The sequence below is a fragment of the Aethalodelphis obliquidens genome, unplaced genomic scaffold, assembly GCF_003676395.1.
Source record: "Aethalodelphis obliquidens isolate GAN/ISIS:26980383/991018 unplaced genomic scaffold, ASM367639v1 scaffold25, whole genome shotgun sequence".
NCBI classification, from domain to species: domain Eukaryota; kingdom Metazoa; phylum Chordata; class Mammalia; order Artiodactyla; family Delphinidae; genus Aethalodelphis; species Aethalodelphis obliquidens.
Window position 1 is genome coordinate 32,144,460 of NW_020837969.1, and position 22,519 is coordinate 32,166,978.

At 44.7% G+C, this 22,519-nt stretch overlaps 1 protein-coding gene across 4 annotated transcripts in view; it reads left to right on the top strand.

Annotated features, from left to right (window-relative positions):
* The first annotated feature begins 7,075 nt into the window (after positions 1-7,075).
* Positions 7,076-22,519, top strand: part of GPAT4 (glycerol-3-phosphate acyltransferase 4) — a 31,357-nt gene continuing 15,913 nt past the window's right edge. For 2 of the 4 annotated variants that reach the window (XM_027122901.1, XM_027122904.1), the window contains exons 1-2: positions 7,076-7,185; positions 19,132-20,114. In XM_027122901.1, the coding sequence (XP_026978702.1) occupies positions 19,950-20,114 (165 nt within the window). In that variant the 5' untranslated portion in view covers positions 7,076-7,185; positions 19,132-19,949. Of the gene's footprint in view, positions 7,186-16,137; positions 16,238-19,131; positions 20,115-22,519 lie in introns of those variants that run through there. The other 2 variants (XM_027122903.1, XM_027122905.1) reach the window with 2 other exon arrangements.

Sequence of the window (22,519 nt, forward strand, 5' to 3'; positions counted from 1 at the left end):
TTCGTGCCTGGGTCCAGGAAGATCCCACATGCCGCGCGGCGGCTGGGCCCGTGAGCCATGGCCGCTGAGCCTGCGCGTCCGGAGCCTGTGCTCCGCAGCGGGAGAGGTCGCAGTGGTGAGAGGTCCGCGTACCGCAAAAAAAAAAAAAAAAAAAAAAGTCAATCTAAGAAAGAAATGGAAAATTTTATTCACGCCAACCTGAGGATTATAACCCAGGAGACAGTCTTTTAGAAGGCTCTGAGGACTCTTTCGAAGAGGTAAAGGGGAAAGCCAGTATATGTGTGATTTTGGCAAATGGCTTATGCAGCCACGCAATCATCTTGGTAGAAGGTTACTGCTGTTCACGATGAACAGATATCTTCGTTAATGGTTTTAGTGCTTTTCTAAGTACGGGAAGATGCAAGAAACTGGATTCATAAAATTTTCTCCTGAAAATATCTAACTGCCTCCGGGCCAGTTTGGCCAGTTTTCCCAGAGCACAAAGTGCCTCATACTGACCTTCCCCCAGAATTCCTTTCAGGGTGTCCTGTAGGTCAGCGACTGCAGTGGCTAATGACCTGACTCTTGTAGAACTGGATGGTGGGCAGCATTCTTTATCTTACGGTCCCCTCCCTTGCAGTCTTAATTTCGACCAAGGTTTGGGAAGCATTTCATGACCAGTTTGTCTCACGTCACCAGGAATGCTCATTCCCAGGTCGGGCGAGGATTTTCTTGATGGGCCTCTCAATGTGCTATTACTGCATCTGGTCCTGTTCATAGTAGCTCAGAGCCTCTGGATCGCCAGTCTTACTAGTCTCTTGTGGTCCAGGAAATGGTTCCCTCTTCTTGCTTCTTCCCTTATCTAGAGTTACAATATATTACAGTCGTTGATCTTATAGAACTATATAGTTCATCAATCATTTCAAGTCACCTAATAATCATTAACTTTATTTGAGACTCAGTCACACATTTGCAAGAAACAATAATCTTGTAAAATCGGCAGAATACAAGTATCAATAATATAGCTAGTAGCATTAATAAGGTCATAAGTCAGTATTTAAGCTAAGAACTTCCATTAGGTGTGGCCTAGTGTCTCCCCAGGTCATCTGACCAGTCTGTTCTACACCAATCACTGTCTTTAAGGGAAACAATATATTGGCATTGTACAGAAAGCTCACCAAAGGTGTCGGCACATACAAGGTGAGTGGTGGGTCATTATGACCCCTTACAAGATTGAGGAAGGAATGTTATCTTCTAAGGAGTTACATGGCTGGCGCCAGAAGAAGAAAAATGGATCTATGTGGCAAGTATTTCTGCCATCGGAGAGGTCTGGTTAACTTATAAAACAGATGCACAGTGCACACTGGCGGGGAGAGAAGAGGCCTCAAAGGACAGATTTTATGTTTAAATTTTGTGGGGTTTTTTGTTTATATTTATTTTATATGTTATGTTTAACTTTTTGTTTATTTTCTATTTTATGTTCCATTTTTGTTTATTTTTGTTTTATTTTATTTCAATTTTATGTCTGCCTTAAAATGTGAATTTTTATTTCATCAGTGTCAACAGAAAAAGTAAGTAGCCAGCTATAAAGGTGACTTACCCCTAGAAATGTGTTGTAATACATTTGTAATGAAATTAAGGTTTCTAAACTCTCATCAATGAGCCTTTGAAAAAGTACTACTCATGTCAGAACTCACCACTGGGGAGCGGAAGTCTGGAAGACCATGTGGGTCTGGTCTCACAATTATGGGGACCTGGAATCTAGGTTTTTGATATTATCTCCAATGATGTTATACATGCCACCACAGCCATAGCTAACAGGATTGAAAGAAGATGCTATTCATCATCATCTGTGAATTTTGCAAGCCTGTAGTGCACTTTGAATTAATATTTGGTGTTTTATAAAGCCTTATCTTGTAAATTGCACAACTGTGCTCAATGCCCCCTTTTCTGTTAGAATTGTTGATTTTGGAAATATGCACATGTACTATATGTCACAATATTAATCCTGTAATTCTTTTTTCATAGTGATAATCTCAAAAAAAATGAAAGTGGCTCAGGACCCTCTTGACCTCTGAAGACTCCAGACTAAGATAAACTGGTCTAATTTATAACACCCTTTCTTATCTGGGTAATATTTCCATTCACTGAGCTCTGATCTTTCTGCTGTTAAGAACCCCTTTTACTATTTTTCCCCACACACAATGTGTGTTGTCTACCAAATTTCATGCATTCAGTACTAGTTCATTTCATGATTTCATTAACTGCGTAAATAATTTGTCAAGTTTCTGATGGTTACATTGTGTAGTTTTTACTCATTCAACAAACATTGATTGAGCAAGTGCTATGTGCCAGATACTAACTACTAGGGATGGAAAGATGAATTTAAAAAAATCACAGTCCAGGGCTTCCCTGGTGGCGCAGTGGTTGAGAGTCCGCCTGCCGATGCAGGGGACACGGGTTCGTGCCCCGGTCTGGGAGGATCCCACGTGCCGCAGAGCGGCTGGGCCCGTGAGCCAGGGTCATTGAGCCTGCGCGTCCGGAGCCTGTGCTCCACAACGGGAGAGGCCACAGCGGTGAGAGGCCCGCGTACTGCAAAAAAAAAAAAAAAAATCACAGTCCAGTGAGGGAAGCCAGCCATATAAATAGATAATAAAAATGAACAGGGAATTCCCTGGCTGTCCAGTGGTTAGAACTCTGTGATTTCACTGCCAGGGGAAGGAGGGCGTGTGTTCAATCTCTGGTCAGGGAACTAAGAGTGTTAGGGGACACGAGGGAGAAATCAGAGACCACTTCCTGTTGGAGTTGCCCGCTATCATGAGTCCCTACAAGCTGAGCAGATGTTTGCCAGAAATTGCATTTTAGTCAGCTTAAGTGGCCTTATTTACATATGTAATTTCCACTAGACTTTTTGAATTAAAGCAACTGAAGCTCCCCTTTTCTTTTCTTGAGACTCTCTGGAAGGCAGCCCATTGTCTTAATGGAGGTGATAATGACTGGTGGGTGTGAATTTTAGAAAATGGAGAGCCTTAATGGAGGTGATAATGGCTGATGGGTGTGAATTTTAGAAAATGGGGAGCCTGGCGAAGAGGAGTAGTTTCCCGTATTCATCCAAGAGGATGCTTTGCTCAACCAAGCATTTTTCAGCTACGTGGCAGGTAGAATGCTGTACAAGTAGAATTTCGGGGTGTATCAGATTGCCAGAGCCTTTACAGTCACACATTTCCTTCCTTCTTCTTTTTGTTATCGTCAACAGCAACCTATTGGTATTGATTTGGTTCCCCAAGTAGATTTCCTACCGCTAAGGGTATGAACTGACCTATGGATTCTATTATCCCAGTTATATTATTCTACTATTCTAGTGAATTAAGCATTTTCAATTAGCCACCTAAATTAAGAAATAAGCCTTATCTTATTATCAGTGTCTCCTGTTGGCTTGATTACTACAGAGCAATCCCCAGAGCCGGATCATCCTGCTGTGAATTGGCAGAATTGAGTCTGTGTATATTCACACTGAGGACCACAGTGTGGATACAAACTGAGAAGCTTGTCTTCATTTTGCTCTTAACTGCAAAGTCCTACTTAAGACCGAGTGTCCTTGTATTAATCTGATCCAACACATATATCATCCATATTCCGAGGATTCTTAAATTTATATTACTAGCCTGGATCTCTCCTCCCAACTCCAGACTCATATGTCAAAGAATAGCATCTCAAATGGTGGTTCCCCCGAAGTTAAAAAGAGAACTACCACACAATTCAGCAATCCCATTTTGGGGTATATAACCAAATGAACTGAAAGCAGGAACTCAGATATTTGTACATTCACGTCACAGCAGCATTATTCACAGTAGCCAGAAGGTGGGGGCAACTCGAATGCCCACCAGTGGATGACCAGGTAAAGAAACTGTGGTCTACACATACAGTGGAATATTACTCGGCCTTAAAAAGGAAGGAAATTCTGGATGAAGCTGGAGGGCATTATGCTAATTGAAATAAGCCAGTCACAAAAAGACAAATATTGTATAATTTCACTTATATGAGATATGAGTACTCAGAGTCATAGAAATTGAGAGTAGAATGGTTGGTTGCCTGGAGCTGGGGGAAAAAGATTAGGGAGTATTTGTTTAATGGATACAGAGTTTTCTTTTTACAAAATGATAAATTTCTAGAGATTGAGTGCACAATAACGTGAATATACTGAACACTACTCAACTGTACGCTTAGAAGTGCTTAGGATGGTCAATTTTATGTGTATTTCACCACAATGAAAACATTTTTCAAAAAGAACCCAACTTTTGCTTAATTTGGCCTTTTCTCTAGGGGCTTGGAAATGAGCATCTCTGTTGCTGGTTGTGGATTCACCTCTCAATAAATGTCAAAGGCTTTGCACACATAAAGGTGACTTGGATGGGAGAGAAGTTATACAGCACACGAACGGGATTATTCTGCTGGGGGAAGGAGTATCATTTTTTTTTTTTTTTTTTTTGGCTGTGTTGGGTCTTCGTTGCTGCATGTGGGCTTTCTCTAGTTGCAGCGAGTGGGGGCTACTCTTTGTTGCGGTGCGTGGGCTTCTCATTGCAGTGGCTTCTCTTGTTGCGGAGCATGGGCTCTAGGCACATGGGCTTCAGTAGTTGTGGCACACGGGCTCAGTAGCTGTGGCTCGCAGGCTCTAGAGCGCAGGCTCAGTAGTTGTGGCGCACAGGCTTAGTTGCTCCGCGGCATGTGGGATCTTCCCAGACCGGGGCTCGAACCCATGTCTCCTGCATTGGCAGGCGGATTCTTAACCACTGCGCCACCAGGGAAGTCCAGGAGTATCTTTTAAAAGGAGTATCTTCCCAGTTCATAGCATCGTGTGACATACACACAGCAAACACAGTGATTGCAGAGGCGCATTTTGGGAAATGAGTTCAAAGTTAGGACGGCGTGGGAGGTTATTAAACTTCTCACTGAGCTCTTAAACACTGTGATCCCCTACTCTTAATGGACTATCCTTCATCAGGTTTTTTAAATTACTCAGGTAATTTTTGTAGTATGAGAGTATATTCATTCTAGAATGTGAAAATTCCTTTAACAATAATCTAAAAGTCCCAATTCACCGTGACAAGGAGTTTACTGTTGGATATAAGCTGATCATGCTATAGGCAAGAGGCCTCCTCTGTAAGTAAACCTACTTTGTGTCTAACTTTTCAAGCTGCCTGCTCATTTTCTCTCTCCCATTTGTATTCCTCATGCCTAGAAATGACCATGACAGAGATGTGACCAGATCACTGACCTTTGCAAACAAAAGTTTGGAGCCTAAGGGAATTATATTAACCCGGTTCTTATTGGCTTCCGCTTTGGAGAGAAGTTTGATTGCCTTCCTGCACTCAAGAAGTTTAGAGATGGTCTCAGGGAACGTGTACATATTCTCTCGCGCATGTGTGTGTGTGTATGTGTGTGTGTGTGTGTGTGTGTGTGTGTGTGTGTTGATATCCAACAACTGAGTCTACTATTTGGTTGGGCAAAGAATCAGTCAACACTATTTGTGTTCAGTCTCTAGTATGTGTAAAACATTTTTAAATTTCAAAATTATTATGTACAAAGAAATGTAGTGTATGGTAAGAATTGTGAGGAAATTTAAACATGAATATATATGAGCAAAGCAGGTGAATGGATGACTTCTACATTTTGACTGATTCTGGATCAAGAAAGGAGAGCAGATATAAGAACTCAAAGAGCATTTATGATGGTGGTGGCCACTTTAAAGCCCTATGCCTCGCATTGATGATGTCCAGTTTCTCCTTTTATGGAACTTAATCTATTTGAAGATTAGACATAGCCATGCATTGTTTGGCTTTGCATCATTGGGACCAAAATTTGTTAAATGAATGGATAAGTGATTGAGTTAATGAATATGGGATAAGTCCCACAGGTGTGGTAGCATTTAGCATGGGGATGAGCGGTCCAGTGTTTGAGAGCAGAGCCATCATTCTTATATGATGATTTTGAGGTCTAAGAATATGGACTTTACCCTCAAGCCTTACTATCAGATCATTTAGCATGGATTGGCAATCTGACAGCAGTGTGCAGAATAAACTAGGAGGGAGGACTTGATCTTTTAAGAACAGGAAGGAAAAGGGCTAATTTTTTTTTAAGGAGAACCAATTTTAGGGCAGATGATACAGGTTTGGGTTAGGCGTTTGAAGTTTAAAGAGATGGTGAGCAATACACATGCAAACTCTAGCAGGCAGCAACTAGAGTTTAGCAGAGAGGTAAGTTACAAGTTGAGGTAGACGTTGGAAAGTTGCAGCTGCGAGGGAACAGGGAGATGCCTACACCAACCCTTTAACTCCTTGGCTTCGCTAGTTGGCAAATGAGACTCGGATGATGATGGTGGTGGTGATGACAGCTAATATTTCTTGAGCGTGCCGGCCGCAAGCTAAGTTCTTTCCATACCGATCTGTATCTCACTGTATACTCACAACAGCCCCAAGATGACAAGGCCATTTGGTGACTTCAAGCCTTTTCTCGCTAATCAGGGCTGATTTCACTCTCTCCAGAACCTATAAGAGTGTTCTTTGCGGGAAGCAGCCAGCGTTCGGGCCCTGGCGCAGCTCAGAAGCGTGGAGACCTCTCTTTAGGAAGTGCTCCCCTTATCACAGCAGGAGTCTCGGGGGCACGCGCCAGGCGAGGAGCAGGCGACCAGGGCCCGGCGCGCACAGTACCGGTCTCTGCAGCAGCTGGCCCGGCCCAGGCAGCGGTCCTCGCCCGCCAGGTGGCAGCTTGGAGGGTACCGGGCGCGCCCACTTGGGGCTCGGGACGCGGAGCCCCGCCTCCTCGGCCCTCCATTCGGTTCTCCGTCTGCCCGTCTCCCCGGCGCCCCGCCCTTCGGAGCCCCGCCTCCCCATCGCCCCTCCCCTTGGCGCCCCGCCTCCCCGGTTCCCCGGCCCAAGACTTGGCGCCCCGTCTGCTTATCTCCCGGCGCCCCGCCCCCATCTCCCCGCCCCTCGAGGCCCCGCCCAGCCCGACCGGGCGCGCGCCAGCGCGTGGGTACTGGGCGTGAGGTTAGACGACGGGAGGGTGGGGACTGGACGCGAGGGTCACGTCAAGGCGGCATAGACAAAGGGCGGGCGCGCGCACGTCCTTACGCACGCCTCGGCCGGCGGCGGCGAGGGCGGGGCGGACGGTCCCCGGAGGGATTTGCCTCCTGGAGCCTCGAGGAAGGTGAGTACGGTCCGGCTGGCCCGTTCGTGAAGGTCACGGGCGTCTGCGGGAGCTGGGGTTTGGGCCGGCGCCCGTGAGGGCTGCGGTCGAGCGACCCCGCTCCCTGCGCCCCCCACCCCACGGCGTTGGGAGGCACCATTGCCGCTGCCGGGGGGTTCCCGGCGCCGGAACGTGCCGCCCTCCCTGCGGTAGAGCGGGCCCGCCCGTCCCCGCGGCGCCCTCCGGCCCGCGCCCCCGCGTGTCCTGCCGAATCCCGGCCCCCGCGGCCTGCCCTCCGCGCGTTCGGGAGGGTGAAAGATCACGGGGAAAGGCCTTCACCGTGACCGCTCAAGTTCTTTGGTGTCCCTGGGATGTACGTTTTCCGCTCCTGTTCTCCAGAGGATCCCCATTTTGCTTTCTTCAGGATTTCTTAACCCTCGATATCCCTTGCCTCTCCGTTTTGATTTCACGCCCTGCGAAGCATCCTCCTGCCGGAGGGTCTTATTTCCTCACTCTCCGTGTCACAGAGGGCTTTAACTTTCGCAGTTGAAAAGTTAGGGAAAATATACCGTATGAAACATACTGTAGTTCTGTGGAAGTAAGCTCCATGCTGTACTACATACCAGTGCCTCACGGCTCAAGGCCTCTGTGCCGCGGACCTTCTCGCTGATAAGTTCCTTGAGATCCGTTGAAGAATTTGCTTTCTGGTTCATTTTCCTTAATTTTGGCTGAAGTTTGAGTACGTCTGTTTAGTTTCATGTCTTGTAGATTCTATCTCAACCCAAGGGAAACGGTAGGAAAAGCAATTGTCCTTATGCCAGAGATGGTAGAAAAGAGTCCTGTATTAATGCCAGTTCGGTATTATTTTCTCACTTTGACAGTGATGTTTTTTTCAACCTTGTATTATGCAGAATTTCAGACATGGAAAAGTAGATAGAATAGTGAGCCAGCATGTACCCATCATCCAGCCTCAAGAACTCACCTGTGACTGAGCATGTCTAATCCACATCCCCCTTCCGCGCGCCCCCATATCTCTGGGATAAATCCTTGATGTCAAAAGTAGCTTGAGAGGGCTTCCCTGGTGGCGCAGTGGTTGAGAGTCTGCCTGCTAGTGCAGGGGACACGGGTTCGAGCCCTGGTCTGGGATGATCCCACATGCCGCCGAGTGGCTGGGCCCGTGAGCCACAGCTACTGAGCCTGCGCGTCTGGAGCCTGTGCTCCACAACAAGAGAGGCCGCGATAGTGAAGAGGCCCGCGCACTGCGATGAAGGGTGGCCCCCGCTTGCCACAACTAGAGAAGGCCCTCGCGCAGAAACAAAGACCCAACACAGCAAAAAGAAATAAATTAATTAAACTCCTACCCCCAACATCTATTAAAAAAAAACACCATGTTCCTTCAATGAGCCAAGTTCTTTAAAAAAAAAAAAAAAAAAGTAGCTTGAGAGTCAAAATAAAAATCTTACTTTATGGCTTTATGCAGTAAAGCCATAACTTACTTTTATTGGGACATAGTCTATTACAAGTACTTCAAGTCCAAAATACATAATAGCATTGGAGAAGCACCAGAAAAGGGCATCTAAAAATTAATTAAGTGGCTGGAGGACAGGTTAAAACAGAAGGTATGGATGAGAACTTCCAGATCATCTTGTCTTTTTCATTTTTGATGAGCCCTCAAGGCCCAGAGAGGTTCAGTTACTTGTCCAGATCTACAGAGAATGAGAGGTTGAACTGAGGCTGGAAAAGACATCTCCCAACTCCGCATCTAGTCTTTCTCCTGTACCATGCTGCTTGCATTTATGTTGTTTCCTTTGGGAAAGAGAAGTGTGTGGAAGGGCTGTAACTGAAAACTCTTCCGATGAAGGGCTTGGGTAGGCAAATATGAACCTTTCCACCAAAATATGGAATAATGAAACTAGGGGATAGGCCTTAAATTATTTCTTAAGCTAGATTTGGGACAAGTTGAAGAGTTCTCATCATAGCTTTTAGGAAACATGGGAAGATGCTGACCTTAAAAGTGGAAATCCAAACAGAATAAGTACAAGCTTTAAAAGATTTAGATGACATTCATAGCTATTGAATGAAGAGTGACTAAGGGAAACTGGAATGCTTTTTAGGGGGTGTACCCCTGATGCTATGCTCTTGTGGCTGAGAGAACAGTAGCGCCCTCCCATAAAAACATCCTTCCTTGCCATGAGCAGCTAAGAATCCTGGGCTGGGTTAGGCTTTTTTTTTTTTTTTAAACAAAACCATGGTTTGTATTTCCTAGCACACTTTAGGCAGTTAAGTTTCCATACCTCAGGAAAGACAGCTAAGTTCAGTACTTGGGCCTCAATTTTTTTTACCCTTAAATGCTACCTGAGGGATGCTGTGAACAAGGGAATCCTTGTATGTAGACTTCTTGGAGTTTGCTTGTAAGTTCAGTTTATATGATATGACATAATTGTTTATAAATTTATTTTCAGGATGGACTTTTCTTCTGTGAGTTTGTGACCTAAATACAGTAGTTGTCATGCACATCCAGTTTATGGAAATGCCGCTCAAATGAACAGCATCAGGGTGTCTTGGTAAATCATTGACCCTGAAGACATGAGGGGGTGGGGGAATTGTATGTTTTGGCTGAGGGGTTGGTGTGTGTTGGAGAATATTTGGTCCTGGTTAAGCTTGAGCTGTACTGCAGAATTGTTTCTTCACGTAAAACAACCTCATCGTGGCATGTCATTTACTTCTTACTGTATCACTACATTCATGGGGAGGACCTGAGCAAATGTCATCAGTTCCCTGTATAATAATGCTTACTCTATAGCATGATGAATGCTTTTTAAGAGCACAGAATTTTAGAGTTAGGAGGAGTGTTGTAAGTGCTTGGAGATTTTCGTAAGTCCTTAAAGGTACTCTCTCTTTTAAAACACATTGACACATGCACACGCCACCCAGCCCTACAGGCTGGTTTGCTCTCTGGGAGCTCTTTTTATTTTGTCTTCATAATAGTTGTTAGTGTGTTTGCCTTCTATTAAACTGTTAGCTCAAGATCTGCAATTCTAGAATGATGCTTTGTAAAAAGTAGGCACATGATACGCTTTTGTTGACTTTTTGAATTAAAAAAACAGAAACCAAAAAGCTGGTGGGGAAACTTAAATCCACAGAAGGTGAATGACTTATTGAAGGTCACACAGAGCAGAGAGTAACAGAGCTCGGCCTCCAACCTCAGACGACTCCTGAGTCCATTTCTCAGTCCCTTCCTTTGCACTGTTCTCTTCACACCTCCGAGGAGTAGGGCGGGGAAGATACTATATGTATTTTTTCCGTTACCAGTTGGAGATACATTATCTTCAGAGTCTGCCTTAAAACTTTGTGGTCAGTGCTATCCAATAGAAACATAACACAAACCGCACGTATAGTTTTTAATATTTTTTAGTAGCCACTTTAAAAAAAAGTAAAAAGAAACAGGTGAAGATAAGTTTAATAATATATTTTATTTAACCCAGATTATCTAGAATATCACTTCAACATGTAATCAGTGTACAAATTATTAACGAGATCTTTTACATTCATTTTTTTTACCCTAAATCACTGAAATTCCAGAGTCTGTTTTACATTTACAACACGTTTCAGTTTAGACTAGCCACATCTCCAGTGCTCAAGGGTCAGACATGGTTAGCAGCGGCTGTGTTGGACAGTGCAGAATCACTGTCAGCTGAGCATAAAGATGAAAGAGCATTTTATGTTCCTGGTAATATACAGGTCTGAGGTTAAAGTAGAGTTTGTGGTTTTGGTGACTTTTCTTTGCACAATTAGGGTTGTTTCAACCTTGTGGCAAGTTGAACCAAGAAGTCTGATGTTTCACAAATTTTGTGCCTTTGTGATGAAATGCTTTCTCATTGTAAAGAGACTGCTTAGTCATGGGAGGGAAGGTTTGACTTTTAAAAAATGGCTAGTGATAAAACTCAATAATAAAATAACCTGATAAAAAGTAGGCAAAAGATCTGAGCGCTTCACCAGAGAGGATATACAGATGGCCAATAAGCACATGGAAGATGCTTCATATCATTGGTCATGAGGGAAACAAATTAAAACCGTGAGATACCACCTAACATCCATTAGCATGTCTAAAATTAGAAAGACTGATCATATTGAGTGTTGGTGAAGATGTAGAGCACGTGGAATTTTCAGACACTGCTGGTGAGAATTAATGCAAGATGGTACAACCAGTTCAGAAGCCGGTTTGGCCGTTTCATTAAAAGCTAAACATACACTTATGTCATTCCACTCCTAGGTATTTACGCAGGAGAAATGAAAGTATGTCCATGCAAGGTTTGTAGGTAGCGACTTTATTTGTAACAGTTGCCAGCTGGAAGGACCCATCACTAGGTGAGTGAATAGAGAAGCTGTGGCCTGTTCTACCAAGGGAAACAGCTCAGCAATGGGGAATGAACTGTTGACACGGGCAGCAGCATGAATGATTCTCAGAGTGATTATGCTAAGTAAAATAAACCAGACACAAATTTTTGAAAAAAGAAGGCCAGGAAGTTGCTTCCAGTTACATATACAGTACTCAGATGTCAGAGCACTGATTTTGAAATGGAACTCTGAGAGCAGCGTTCAGGTTGGGTAACGAAACCTCTCGGGTCTTATAGTCCCAGCAAATGGAATTGTCCTTTCTTAAACTGATGGCCCCAGAATGTCAGTGTATCCTGTATCTTTGTCCTTTTTTTCTTTTCCAGCTTTGCAGGTTATGTTGCTTTGGGTTGAACTTGGTACCACATTTCTTGTTACCCAGGTCCAGCTGATGTGAGGCCTTTCTAGGCAAGGAGAAAGTACTTAGGGTCAGAATGACCTTAGTTAAGACCAAGACCCTGAAACTGACCATGTTCCTATCTTCTTCCTAGTGAGTTGAGTCATCCTTGAGCCTGACATATCCTGGCTTTGTCTTGGACCATCTGTTTTATCCAGGATTGCTGTTGGCCGTAAGCATATCCCTGGTTTTTCAGCAGTTCAGGTTCACTTCACCTAGCAGCTCTGTGCTGTCCCAACTCCTTGGAAACATTTTTACACCCTTCCTCCTAAGCAGCAGCGTCCTATTCAGGCATATTTCTTATACTCCACTGCTCTGACATGCTTGACATCAAATTCCCCCCAGCGTACATTTCCTCTGTGTACGTGCATTTATTTACCATCACATCAGAATGGGGGCATTTGCTGGGTCTGTGACCTGACAGAGTAAACTAGGAAAAATGGATGGCTTTCCTCTCAAGTGTAACCTGCCCCAAAGCAAAGGAGAGGCCAGCTTGGGGAGCAGAAAGACCACAAGACGGGGGGTTGGGAGGCAGATGTAAGTTCTAGTCCTGCCTCTGTTACTGGCCAATTTTGTAGCTTGTCTCATCACTCAACTCTCCCAAGCCTAATAATTTAAGCCATTAGAGGAGCTTGCATTAGAATTCTCAGTGATTCACTAATAAAGTTGTGGTTTGCGACAGCTACCTTAGGAATTGTAAACACCTTTAGGCAGGAGTGGTGTCGAAAGAGATTTCTTGTCAGTGTAATGTCATGACTTCTTGGGAAATACCTTCCAGTGCCCCCTTCTCCTTCATAATAACAGGAACTTAGTGTAGCAGTAATAACAGTTAATGTATTTTGAACATTTACCTTGTTCCAGACACTGTGAAATGTGAACATTCTTTTTAGTAGATGTTGAGCAGAAGTTTAAAGAGATTAAGTAATTCACGCAAAGTCACACTCACACTACCAGTTAAGTGATCGAGTGAGGATTCAAACCCTGAAGTGTTTGTTTTGATTCTTGAATCATGAGTCTGTTACCTATTCAAAAATGATAAATACAGTTTTAAAAGTACCAAAAAGATAAAGTGATGCCTTCCTTCCATTCCTGGAGGCGGCTGCCATTGCCAGTCTCCTGTGTCTCTTCCCAGAGATGTGTGTCTTTGCAGGTACACACGCACCCTGTATGTATTTGTCCTTTTCCTCCCTCCCTCACAGTTGGTATTTGCAGTGGACCTTGTTCTGCATCTCACTGGGAGGTTGTTTCTTCTCGGTGCATATGTAGATGTCTCACTCTCTCTCTTTTTTTTAAACAGATGACTAGTATTCCACTGTATCCTTGACTAATGGACAGTGATGTTTCTCTTGATATTACAGACAGTACTGGAGTCAGTAACCTTGCACATACCTCCCTTTGCACAGGGTTTCTCAGCCTCCGCACGGTTGCCATTTGGTGCTTCCTTGTTGGCAGGGGCGGCCCGAGCGTTTTCGGACGTTTAGCAGCATCCCTGTCCACAGTCAGCGCTGGATGCCAGGAGCCCCGCATCCCAAGTTAGGACGATCACAAATGTCTGCAGACATTACCAGGTGTTCCCCAGGGGCTACAGTCAATCGCCCCTGGTTGAGAACTACTGTTGCAGTTTATCTTAAGCGTAAGTTTTTAGAAGTAGAGTTGCTGGATCTAAGGTTATATGCATTTCAAGTTCTGACGGTGATTGCCGAATTGTTCTGCATAGAGGTTGTACCGTTGTACACTCTAGTCAGCAGTATTTGAGGGTATTTTCTCATTTTCACCAATAGGGTGGGTTATAAGAAATCTTTTTTGCCCCTCACTGTACTTTTAATTCACATTTCTTGGCTTTACAGCTCCCCTTTGTATGAGCACTTAGTGCTTGCTAGGCACCACGGAGTAGTTTTTGCTTTGTGGGTTTTGTGACATACTTTGAAATGCCTTCCCCTCTATCTAGCCCTCTTAAAAAGTTTGGTACTTAGAACTGCAGACAGTGCTCTGGGTGTCTTCTGATCGTAATGAAGTAATAATATGTGCCATTTATTGAGATCTAATATATATAACAGACATTGTGCTTAGTGTGCTTTAAAAATGCATTCTCCCGGTGTAGCCTAAGCACTTATTTTTAATGAAATGGCATATCTTCTCCTTTTTGAGTTCGTATGTGGCATGTCTCTGGACATATTCTGGTAGTAGGTATGGTCTCCTGAAGTGTAGGATGTGTCACAGAGTCATGGAGAGCTAGCAGAAAAGAAGTTTCTATAGCTGCAAATCGTAATAGTCTCTGCCTTGTGATCGAGTCAGAACTGGTTTAGAAGCCCTGATTTCCCTCCTTTATTTTCTCTTCCAGGACTCTTATATTTTTTTTTTAGTTGAGGTGTAGTTGATGTACAATATTATGTAAGTTACAGGTGTACAAAATAGTGATTCACAATTTTTAAAGGTTATACTCTATTTATAGTTATTGTAGAATATTGACTGTATCCTCAGTGTTGTACCGTATACCCTTGTAGCTTATTTTATATCTAATAGTTTGTACCTCTTAGTTCCCCACCCCTATATTACCCCTTCGCCCTCCTCACCGATAACCACTAGTTTGCCCTCTATATCTGTGAGTCTGCTTCTTTTTTGTTACATTCACTAGTTTGTTGTATTTTTTAGATTCCACATGTAAGCAATAGCCATACAGCATTTGGCTTTCTCTGTCTGACTTATGTCACTTAGCATAATGCCCTCCAAGTTCATCCATGTTGCTGCCAATGGCAAAATTTCATTCTTTTTTATGGCTGAATAGTATTCCACTGTATATATGTACCACATCTTCTTTGTCCATTTATCTCTTGATGGACCCTTAGGTTGCTTCTGTATCTTAGCTATTGTAAATAATACTTCAGTGAACATTGGGGTGCATGGATCTTTTCGAATTAATGTTTCTGTTTTCTTTGGATAAATGCCCAGGAGTGGGATTGCTGGATCATATGGTAGCTCTGTTTTTAGTTTTCTGAGAAACCTCCATACTGTTTTCTATCGTGGCTGCACCAGTTTACACTCCCACCAACAGTGCAGGAGGGTTCCTCTTTCTCCACCTAGGACTCTCTTCTTGTTGGCAGTCATCGAAGTGGGCAGTGATGACTGTGTATGTGCCTGTTTGCTGAATACTTGTCTCTAGGCACTGAATGCCTAATGCCTAACATGGTGTGTGGCACGTAGTTTGTGCCCTGATGTCGTCACCCTGAGAACTGAGAAGCCCTGGAAAGTGGGCCAATGGGGGCCCAGATTTGCCATTCAGTGGGTTGAAGAGTTTCATTAGCTTGGTGGTGGACTGCCACATTCCTAGGATGAGGCCATCTTCCCTCCTAAGAGGCTCAGAACTGGTTGGGTCTTCTCTTTTTCTCTGGACCATATGGACTGTTGGGGGAACATTGGTCCAAGCGACTCTCAGTGGATTTGGCTGAAAGGTGTGGAATGGGAGAGAAGGGGTAACTAGTGCTTTGAGCTGATAGCTTCCCCTGCCTCCTGCCAAGGAGTCGTGGTTATATTTACTTGAGGCAAAGTGATAGCCTCTCTTACAAGAGCATTTATCTAGAAATTGTGTTGTGATGGAGTTCTCATGTGAGCAGTTTCCCGATATTTCCAGAGACCAAAGTCTGTGTTAAGGGGCCTTAAGACGCCAGCACCTCTGGCTGTGATGGCTGGTCCGCTAGTCCGCCAAGACGTTTGGAGGCCTGTTTGATAACCACAGTGTGCTGGCCTCATCTTTGCCTCTAAGAATTCACGAGAGGATTGTTTAATGTTGGCCACAGAACTCATTTGGCTAGTTGCTGTTGCGAGTCCTGGAGTCTCTGGGGGTGCGGGGAGTGGAGGGCAACGAGGGGGAGGTCATTGCCTTGGAGGGGAGGAAAGAGCAGCCGGGACAGAGGTCTGCACACTGTTGCTCTAAAGGGTCAGATAGTAAGTAGTTGAGGTTTTGCTGGCCGTGGTCTCTGTCACATGTTATTCTTTTTTTTTTTTTTTTTTTTTTACAACTCTTTAAAGATGTAAACACCGTTCCTAGGACACGAGCCTTGTAAAAACTGGCCCAGGTTTGTCCTGTGGGCCTGGTGTGTCCACCTCTGAACTAGGTGACGAAATTATTGCTAAATGTGTTTACTTTGATGTTTTGGGGACACGAACCCAGAATAACCTTGGAAATTCTCAGTTGATTGTGATCCAGAGGAACGTGATCTAAGCTCTGGCTTGGGACGTCAAAGTGACCCCGGTGTTGGTCACCTTTGGTTCATGGAACTCAAGGTAACCTTGGCTAATGTGACAGCAGCTGTGCAGTGGGGCAGGGATGGGAGAGTGGGACAGAGGTGTGGCCCTGGAATTAGGCTGGAATTGGACAGGTTTAAGGAATACAGTGACTCAGCGAATTGACTTAAGTCTCAGAAATACCTCTAATTTCCTGAACGTCCGTTGGGATGTCATTAGAAATCTGGCATGTACTGTCAGCTTGGCCAGTTTTTAAAAATGAACGAGCAGGTTTGTACCTTGGATTCTGAGAACACCAAATTCCGATGCGTGAATCCAGATTTGTCTTGTGGTTTTCCTCCGATGGCAGGAAGTTCTGTCGAGCAGGCCTGGCGTGAAGGCAGTGTTAATGTAGCTCAAGGTGGTTTGAAAGCTAGGAGGGCCTGGTGGCTAAAGAGCGGGCTGTGAGATAGGCGCACTTGTCCAGATTCCTCCTGTGCCATTTATAGCCGTGTGGCTCCGGGTGACTTTGTCCTCTAAGCTCCGCTCCCTCACCTCTCATAGCCGTGATGGTAACTCCCCTGTGGGGTTGTTGTGAGCATTCAGTGAGGACGGCGTGTGCACAGTGCTTGTTGTATTAGCTCAGTGTCCGTGCTGTGAGCAGTCAGTAGACGTTAGCAATGATTGTGGTCACGTGAAAGTGGAAGAAGTGGAGGATCCCTGCCACTGAAACGTCTTTTTAATTTAATTGCTAGGTGTGTGGGATGTAATGGGAGCAGTTAGGAGTCAGAGAACGGGATCCGTGTCTCCCTCGCTTAGTTTCCTAACTGGTAAAATGGAAAGAATACATACTGACAGGTTGTGAGATAACATGAGAAAGGGCTTTGAATCCTAAACAGCACTGGACAGAACTCAAGGTGAAGTCAGTGACCTGTTCATTTGTTCCATTTCTTGAACGTCTAAAAGTATTGGAACCGAGCCAGAAGGTGATTGGCGTGAGGCCAAAATGTTTGCCAGAGAGACATGATAGGATGTTCCCAAGTTCAGAACTTGGAGTGGTAACTTGTGGTTAAGAATGAGTAATATAAAATTGAAATAGTGAAATTTAAAAAAATAAGTGGCTGTATTAAGTAAAAGCCAAGAAGGCTGCATACTCTGTGATTCCAACCGAATGACATTCTGGGAAAAGCCAAACTATGGAGACAGTGAAAAGACCAGTGATTGCCAGGGGTTGGGGGTAGGTAGGGGTGAATAATCTGAGCACAGAGGATTGTTAGAGGAGTGAGAATACTCTGTGTGGTGCCTTAGTGGTGGATACATGTCATTATACATTTGTTGGAACCCATAGAATGTACAACACCAAGCGTGATCCCCAGTGTAAATAGTCTTAAAGAACAAAAAAAAGGGTGTCCAGAAAGGCTGCAGGAGTTAATCTATGTAGAAAACGTGACAATGTCTTGTAATACTGAAACTGTATTTCCTAAGTCAGAAGCGAAACACAAATACTGTGTATTCTTACATAAATGTGGAATTCAGAAAATATGAACTTGTAGAAACAGAGAAAAGAATGGTGGTTACCCAGGATCAAGGGGTAGGAGAAGTTGGGAAATGTTGGGCAAAGGGTAGAAACTTCCAGTTATAAAATAAATAAGTTCTGGGGGTCTAATGTACAGTGTGGTGATTATAGTTAACAACACTCTATTAGATACTTGAAAGTTGCTGAGAGGGTAGATCTTAAATGTTCCCACCACACACACACAAAAGGTAAATATTTGGCTAATACTCTGTGGGTGTCACGTTGCGATATGCAGGTGTGCAATATGTAGGTGTATCAGTCATGCTTTGTACTCTGCAGACTTGCTCAGCGTTACCTGTCAGTTAAATGTCAGTAAATCTGGGGGGAAATAAATAAAAACAAGAGTTATTATTTTTTTAAAACCTAGATTTCCTTTTCCCCTGCAATTCCATTTCTAGGAATTGATCCTGCAAATATGTTTGCATGTGCATTTTGTATGCTAAATCGTGTAGGCACATTCATTACATTATTTATAACAAAAAAAAGGGTAGAAACATTGGTGTCCAACCTCAGGAAAGCAGTTAACCAAATCAGGGAACGTTCTTAACAGTTGAGAACCATGCACCTTCAGAGAGTAAGGGAGCTCCGTGTGCACTGCGGGAACACTCTCCCAAGACACGTTAAGCTACAAAACAAAACAAAAAGCAGTGTTTGTGGTGTGCCGTCATTACTGTTGCCTGGGCGCGAGGTGGGCCAGAGTCATTTCCTCTTGTGTGCGTAGAACGTCTCAGGAAGAATACGAAGCTGGTGATGCGGTTGCATCTGTGGACAAGAACTCTGGGCAGTGGGGGGACAGGTAGGAGGCACGTGTACTCCGCCTAGTACACCCTCTTTGTCTTTTGAGATGCGTCTTATGTCCATGTATTTTCTTTTTCTTCTGTTTGAAGTCTACGGTATTGATTTTTTTTTTAATTGAAGTATAGTTGATGTACAATGTTGGGTTAGTTTCTGCTGTGCAGCCGAGTGACTCAGTTATACATACACATTCTTTTTCATATTCTTTTCCACTATGGTTTATCCCAGGACATTGAATATGGTTCCCTGTGCTCTACAGCAGGACCTTGTAGTCCGTCCAGTCTATATGTAATAGTTTGCCTCTACTAACCCCAAATATGCATACATTTTCTATTAGAAAAGTTTGAGCGGCCACAGGTCGTCATTTCACCGGGGTTGAGAACTATGAAACATCTGTGGTTCTCCTCCACACGCGCGTCTGCCACCTGTTGCTCTGCACAGTCCCTTTGACCTTGATGTTGTGAGAACGGCACAGGCTCTAGGCTGACCCTAAAACGCGCCGGGCCCCACCCCAGAGCATCGTGATGTGTCTCCCCTTGGTTTGTGTTTGTGTGACGGATGGTGTTTCTGTCTCCACCTCCAGCTTCGGCAGCATGTGAGCAACTTCTTGCCAAGGACCCGGGTCACCGCTGAGAAGGGCGCCTTAGGGAGAAAAGTATCCAGAGGAAACCAGCGCCAGACGCGTCTGGAATTCCACGCACCGCAGGCAGCATGAGGCGTGCCGTGCCAGCACCTGCGGCCTCCTGGCACAGCCTCTAGCTCTCCAGAGAGGAGGGTCCTGGGAGCAGTGCGCCTGGAGCCTCTCCAGGGGAAGCACGGGGCCAGGTGTGAACCCTCTATGATGGACGCAATTTCAGCTTATGAAGGAGTTTTAAGGAGAACAGTTATTTAACTTCCACATATTCATGTTCGCTAGCCTTCTGTGGGAAGCGCCAGCAGTCGCCCTCCTCCGCTGGAGTTATCAGGATTTTTCTGGCACCGAGTTGAACTCTTCTTGGTACTTCTGGCAATGACACATCCTCAGGAGAGATTTATCTGCTAAATGCTCTTGGACAGGAGAAAAAGTAAAACTCCTGGAAGCAGCGTGAGAGTAGCAGAGCCCAGATCGCGCCCTTGCCGCTCACTCGCCCAGACACTCTGTCTGGCCTCGGATGCTGGCACTGAAGACTGACCCTGCCCCGTCCACCCCTGCAGCCCATCTCTTCTGGGGGGGGCTGGCCGCCTCGGGGGCCCCCTTTTGCTCTCATCCTACTCCCAGGCTCTCTGTTCCGGCCGTCGAGTGAGGTGAACTTGGGAATGGAGTTGGTGCCCCTCCCCAGGCCGGTGCTGTCGGAGAGGACCATCTGAGGCCGAGCTTTGTTCGTGGGGAGGAGGGCGCTGGCCTGGCCTGCATCCTCCACCATGTTCCTGTTGCTGCCTTTTGACAGCCTGATTGTCAGCCTCCTGGGCATCTCCCTGACCGTCCTCTTCACCCTCCTCCTGGTTTTCATCATAGCCCCCGCCATTTTCGGAGTCTCCTTTGGTATCCGAAAGCTCTACATGAAAACTTTGTTAAAGATCTTTGCGGTGAGTGTGCTGTTTACAAATGGTTGCTTCACGGAGGAGGGAAGAAGTACCATTAGCAAAAAGAGCTGTTCTTGTCTGGTTGATTGTGAACTCGCTGCTGGATGTGGGGAGAGTTGGGAGAATGGGAAGGAAGTGGCATTTTGAGTAGAAAGAATAACTAAACGTGAGCTTGTGAAAGCCTTTAGCAGTCTTTCTTTTGAGCTAAGGGACTTGTGTGTTTGGTCTGTCTGAGCAAAGGCACCTATTCCATGACCCCACACCTTGCCTGTTTATTTCAAACGGAGGGCCTTAAGAATGAAAGAAAAAGTCACTGCCGGGCAGTGATGTAACAGATACTGCAACTCAAAGCTGCTGCTGGCATATTCCCTGACTGATAAGTATGGGAGAGTCTTTTCTCTCTTTCAGATGTTTATCTTAATACGTTCTTGCACTTCAGACAAAAAGAAGTAACAGAAAAGGGCATTTGATGAATTTTTCTATTTTCTGAAAGAGGAGGAGAAGAGTATATTTCTTAACATATGTCAGAACTTAAGTCGTTATACCAGTGAACAGAACTGGTCACAGTGGGAAGGAAATGAGTGAGAAGTGATATTTCCTGGAAGTTGATCTCTGCCACAAGCCTCTTAACTGTCTCTTCAGAGATGTGGTGGTTTATTAGCAGGATCTGTTTTCAGTAGTCACCAGATCTTCAGGTTCATCTTTTCCATGGCTGAGACCATAATAGGAAACACAGCGCAGTTATATTTGTTCAGATAGTATCTTACGGTTCAGAATAGTCTCAGTCGTTTTCCTTTGGTTCCCTGTATGTAATTCTGCAGTGGCCCAGGGTATCTATCAGTGATAGACTTAACCAGTGAAGAAATAGTGACTCTGGAAGATGAAGTGAGCTGTATGAAATGCTACATTGCAGCAGGAAATATTTTTAGGTATATTGCTGAATCTTGAGTTTTGGTATTTTATATAAGAATATGACTTTTTTTCACATTAAAAAAATGGAGGTGAAGTTGACAGAACCTAAAGGTAACCATTTAAAGGGAAGGTTCGCCGGCATTCGGGGTAGTTGCCGCGTTGCCGGGCCACCACCTCTGTGTGGCTCCACAGCACTCTCAGCTCTCCGGAAGGAGGCCCCGCACTCATTAAGCACTTGTCCTCCTTCTTCCCCTCCCCTGGCTCTGACAGCCGTGAACCTGGGCTCTGTCTCTGGCTTGACCTATTCTGGATCTTTCATTTTCATGGAATTACATAAAGTGTGCTCTTTTGTGACTGGCTCCTGTCATGTAGCATAACTTTGTAACATGTTTCAGTACTTCGGTTTTTATGGCCGAGTAGTATTCCACTGTGTGTCTGTACCATAATCCGCTTACCCATTCATCTGTTGACGGGCCGTTTTCACCTTCCGGCTGCTGTCCGTAATGCTGCTGTGGTGTGCTTGTACTTACTTAAGTACTTACATTCAACAGTAAGATTTCTGAGCCCTACCTATGGTCTCTGGGGTTGTCTTGCTACTCAGAGAGTGCTCTGAGACCAGCAGCTGAGTGTCACCCAAGACTGGTTAGAAATGCAGGTCACAGGCCCCCTCCAGACCCACTGAATTAGGATCAGCATTCCAGCGAGCCCCAGGTGCACAGTAAAGTTTGAGAAGTAGTAATCTTGTCAGTCTTTAGTGTTTGTTTTAATTAATCAGGAAATGTAATTTTCTTAAACTTCAATCCCTGAAAATCTTCAGTAGAACCCAGGGTTCCTGTGAACCACGTAACTACCCATGCCCGTTTGCCACTGAAAAACGTACATCAGTATAGAGTGAGTAGAACAGCTGATAAACTTCTAGGAGACAACAGTGAGTGATGTCTAGCTTTTATTCAAGTTTATAAGCAACTGATTAATTCATAGACCTATGGAAGTACTTATTCTTAAAACATAAAAATAGGAGTAATCAGACCAGAGTTCTTTGGTAGTAGCTAAATTTTTAAAATTTGGATCACTTTGGGTGGAACAAAAGACCTAGAATCCATGTACCTTCCCTATTCCATTTTGAAAATGTCCCCTCAAATTAGTATTTTAAAGTTCATAGCCAAGTAAGTCCTTATTACTATTGACTGTGTTTTTCAGATGTACGTTCTTGTGGCTTTTAATGTCGATTATAATCATATATTTTTGGGCCAATCCATGGGACAGGTAATCTTTTTTTTTTCCTTTTTTAATTAATTAATTAATTTATTTTTGGCTGCGTTCGTTGCTGTGCGTGGGCTCCCTCCAGCTGCGGTAAGCGGGGGCTACTCTTTGCTGCAGTGCGCGGCTTCCCATTGCAGTGGCCTCCCCCGTGGTGGAGCATGGGCTGTAGGCGTGTGGGCCTCAGCAGTTGTGGCTTGCGGGCTCCAGAGCGCAGGCTCAGCAGTCGTGGCACG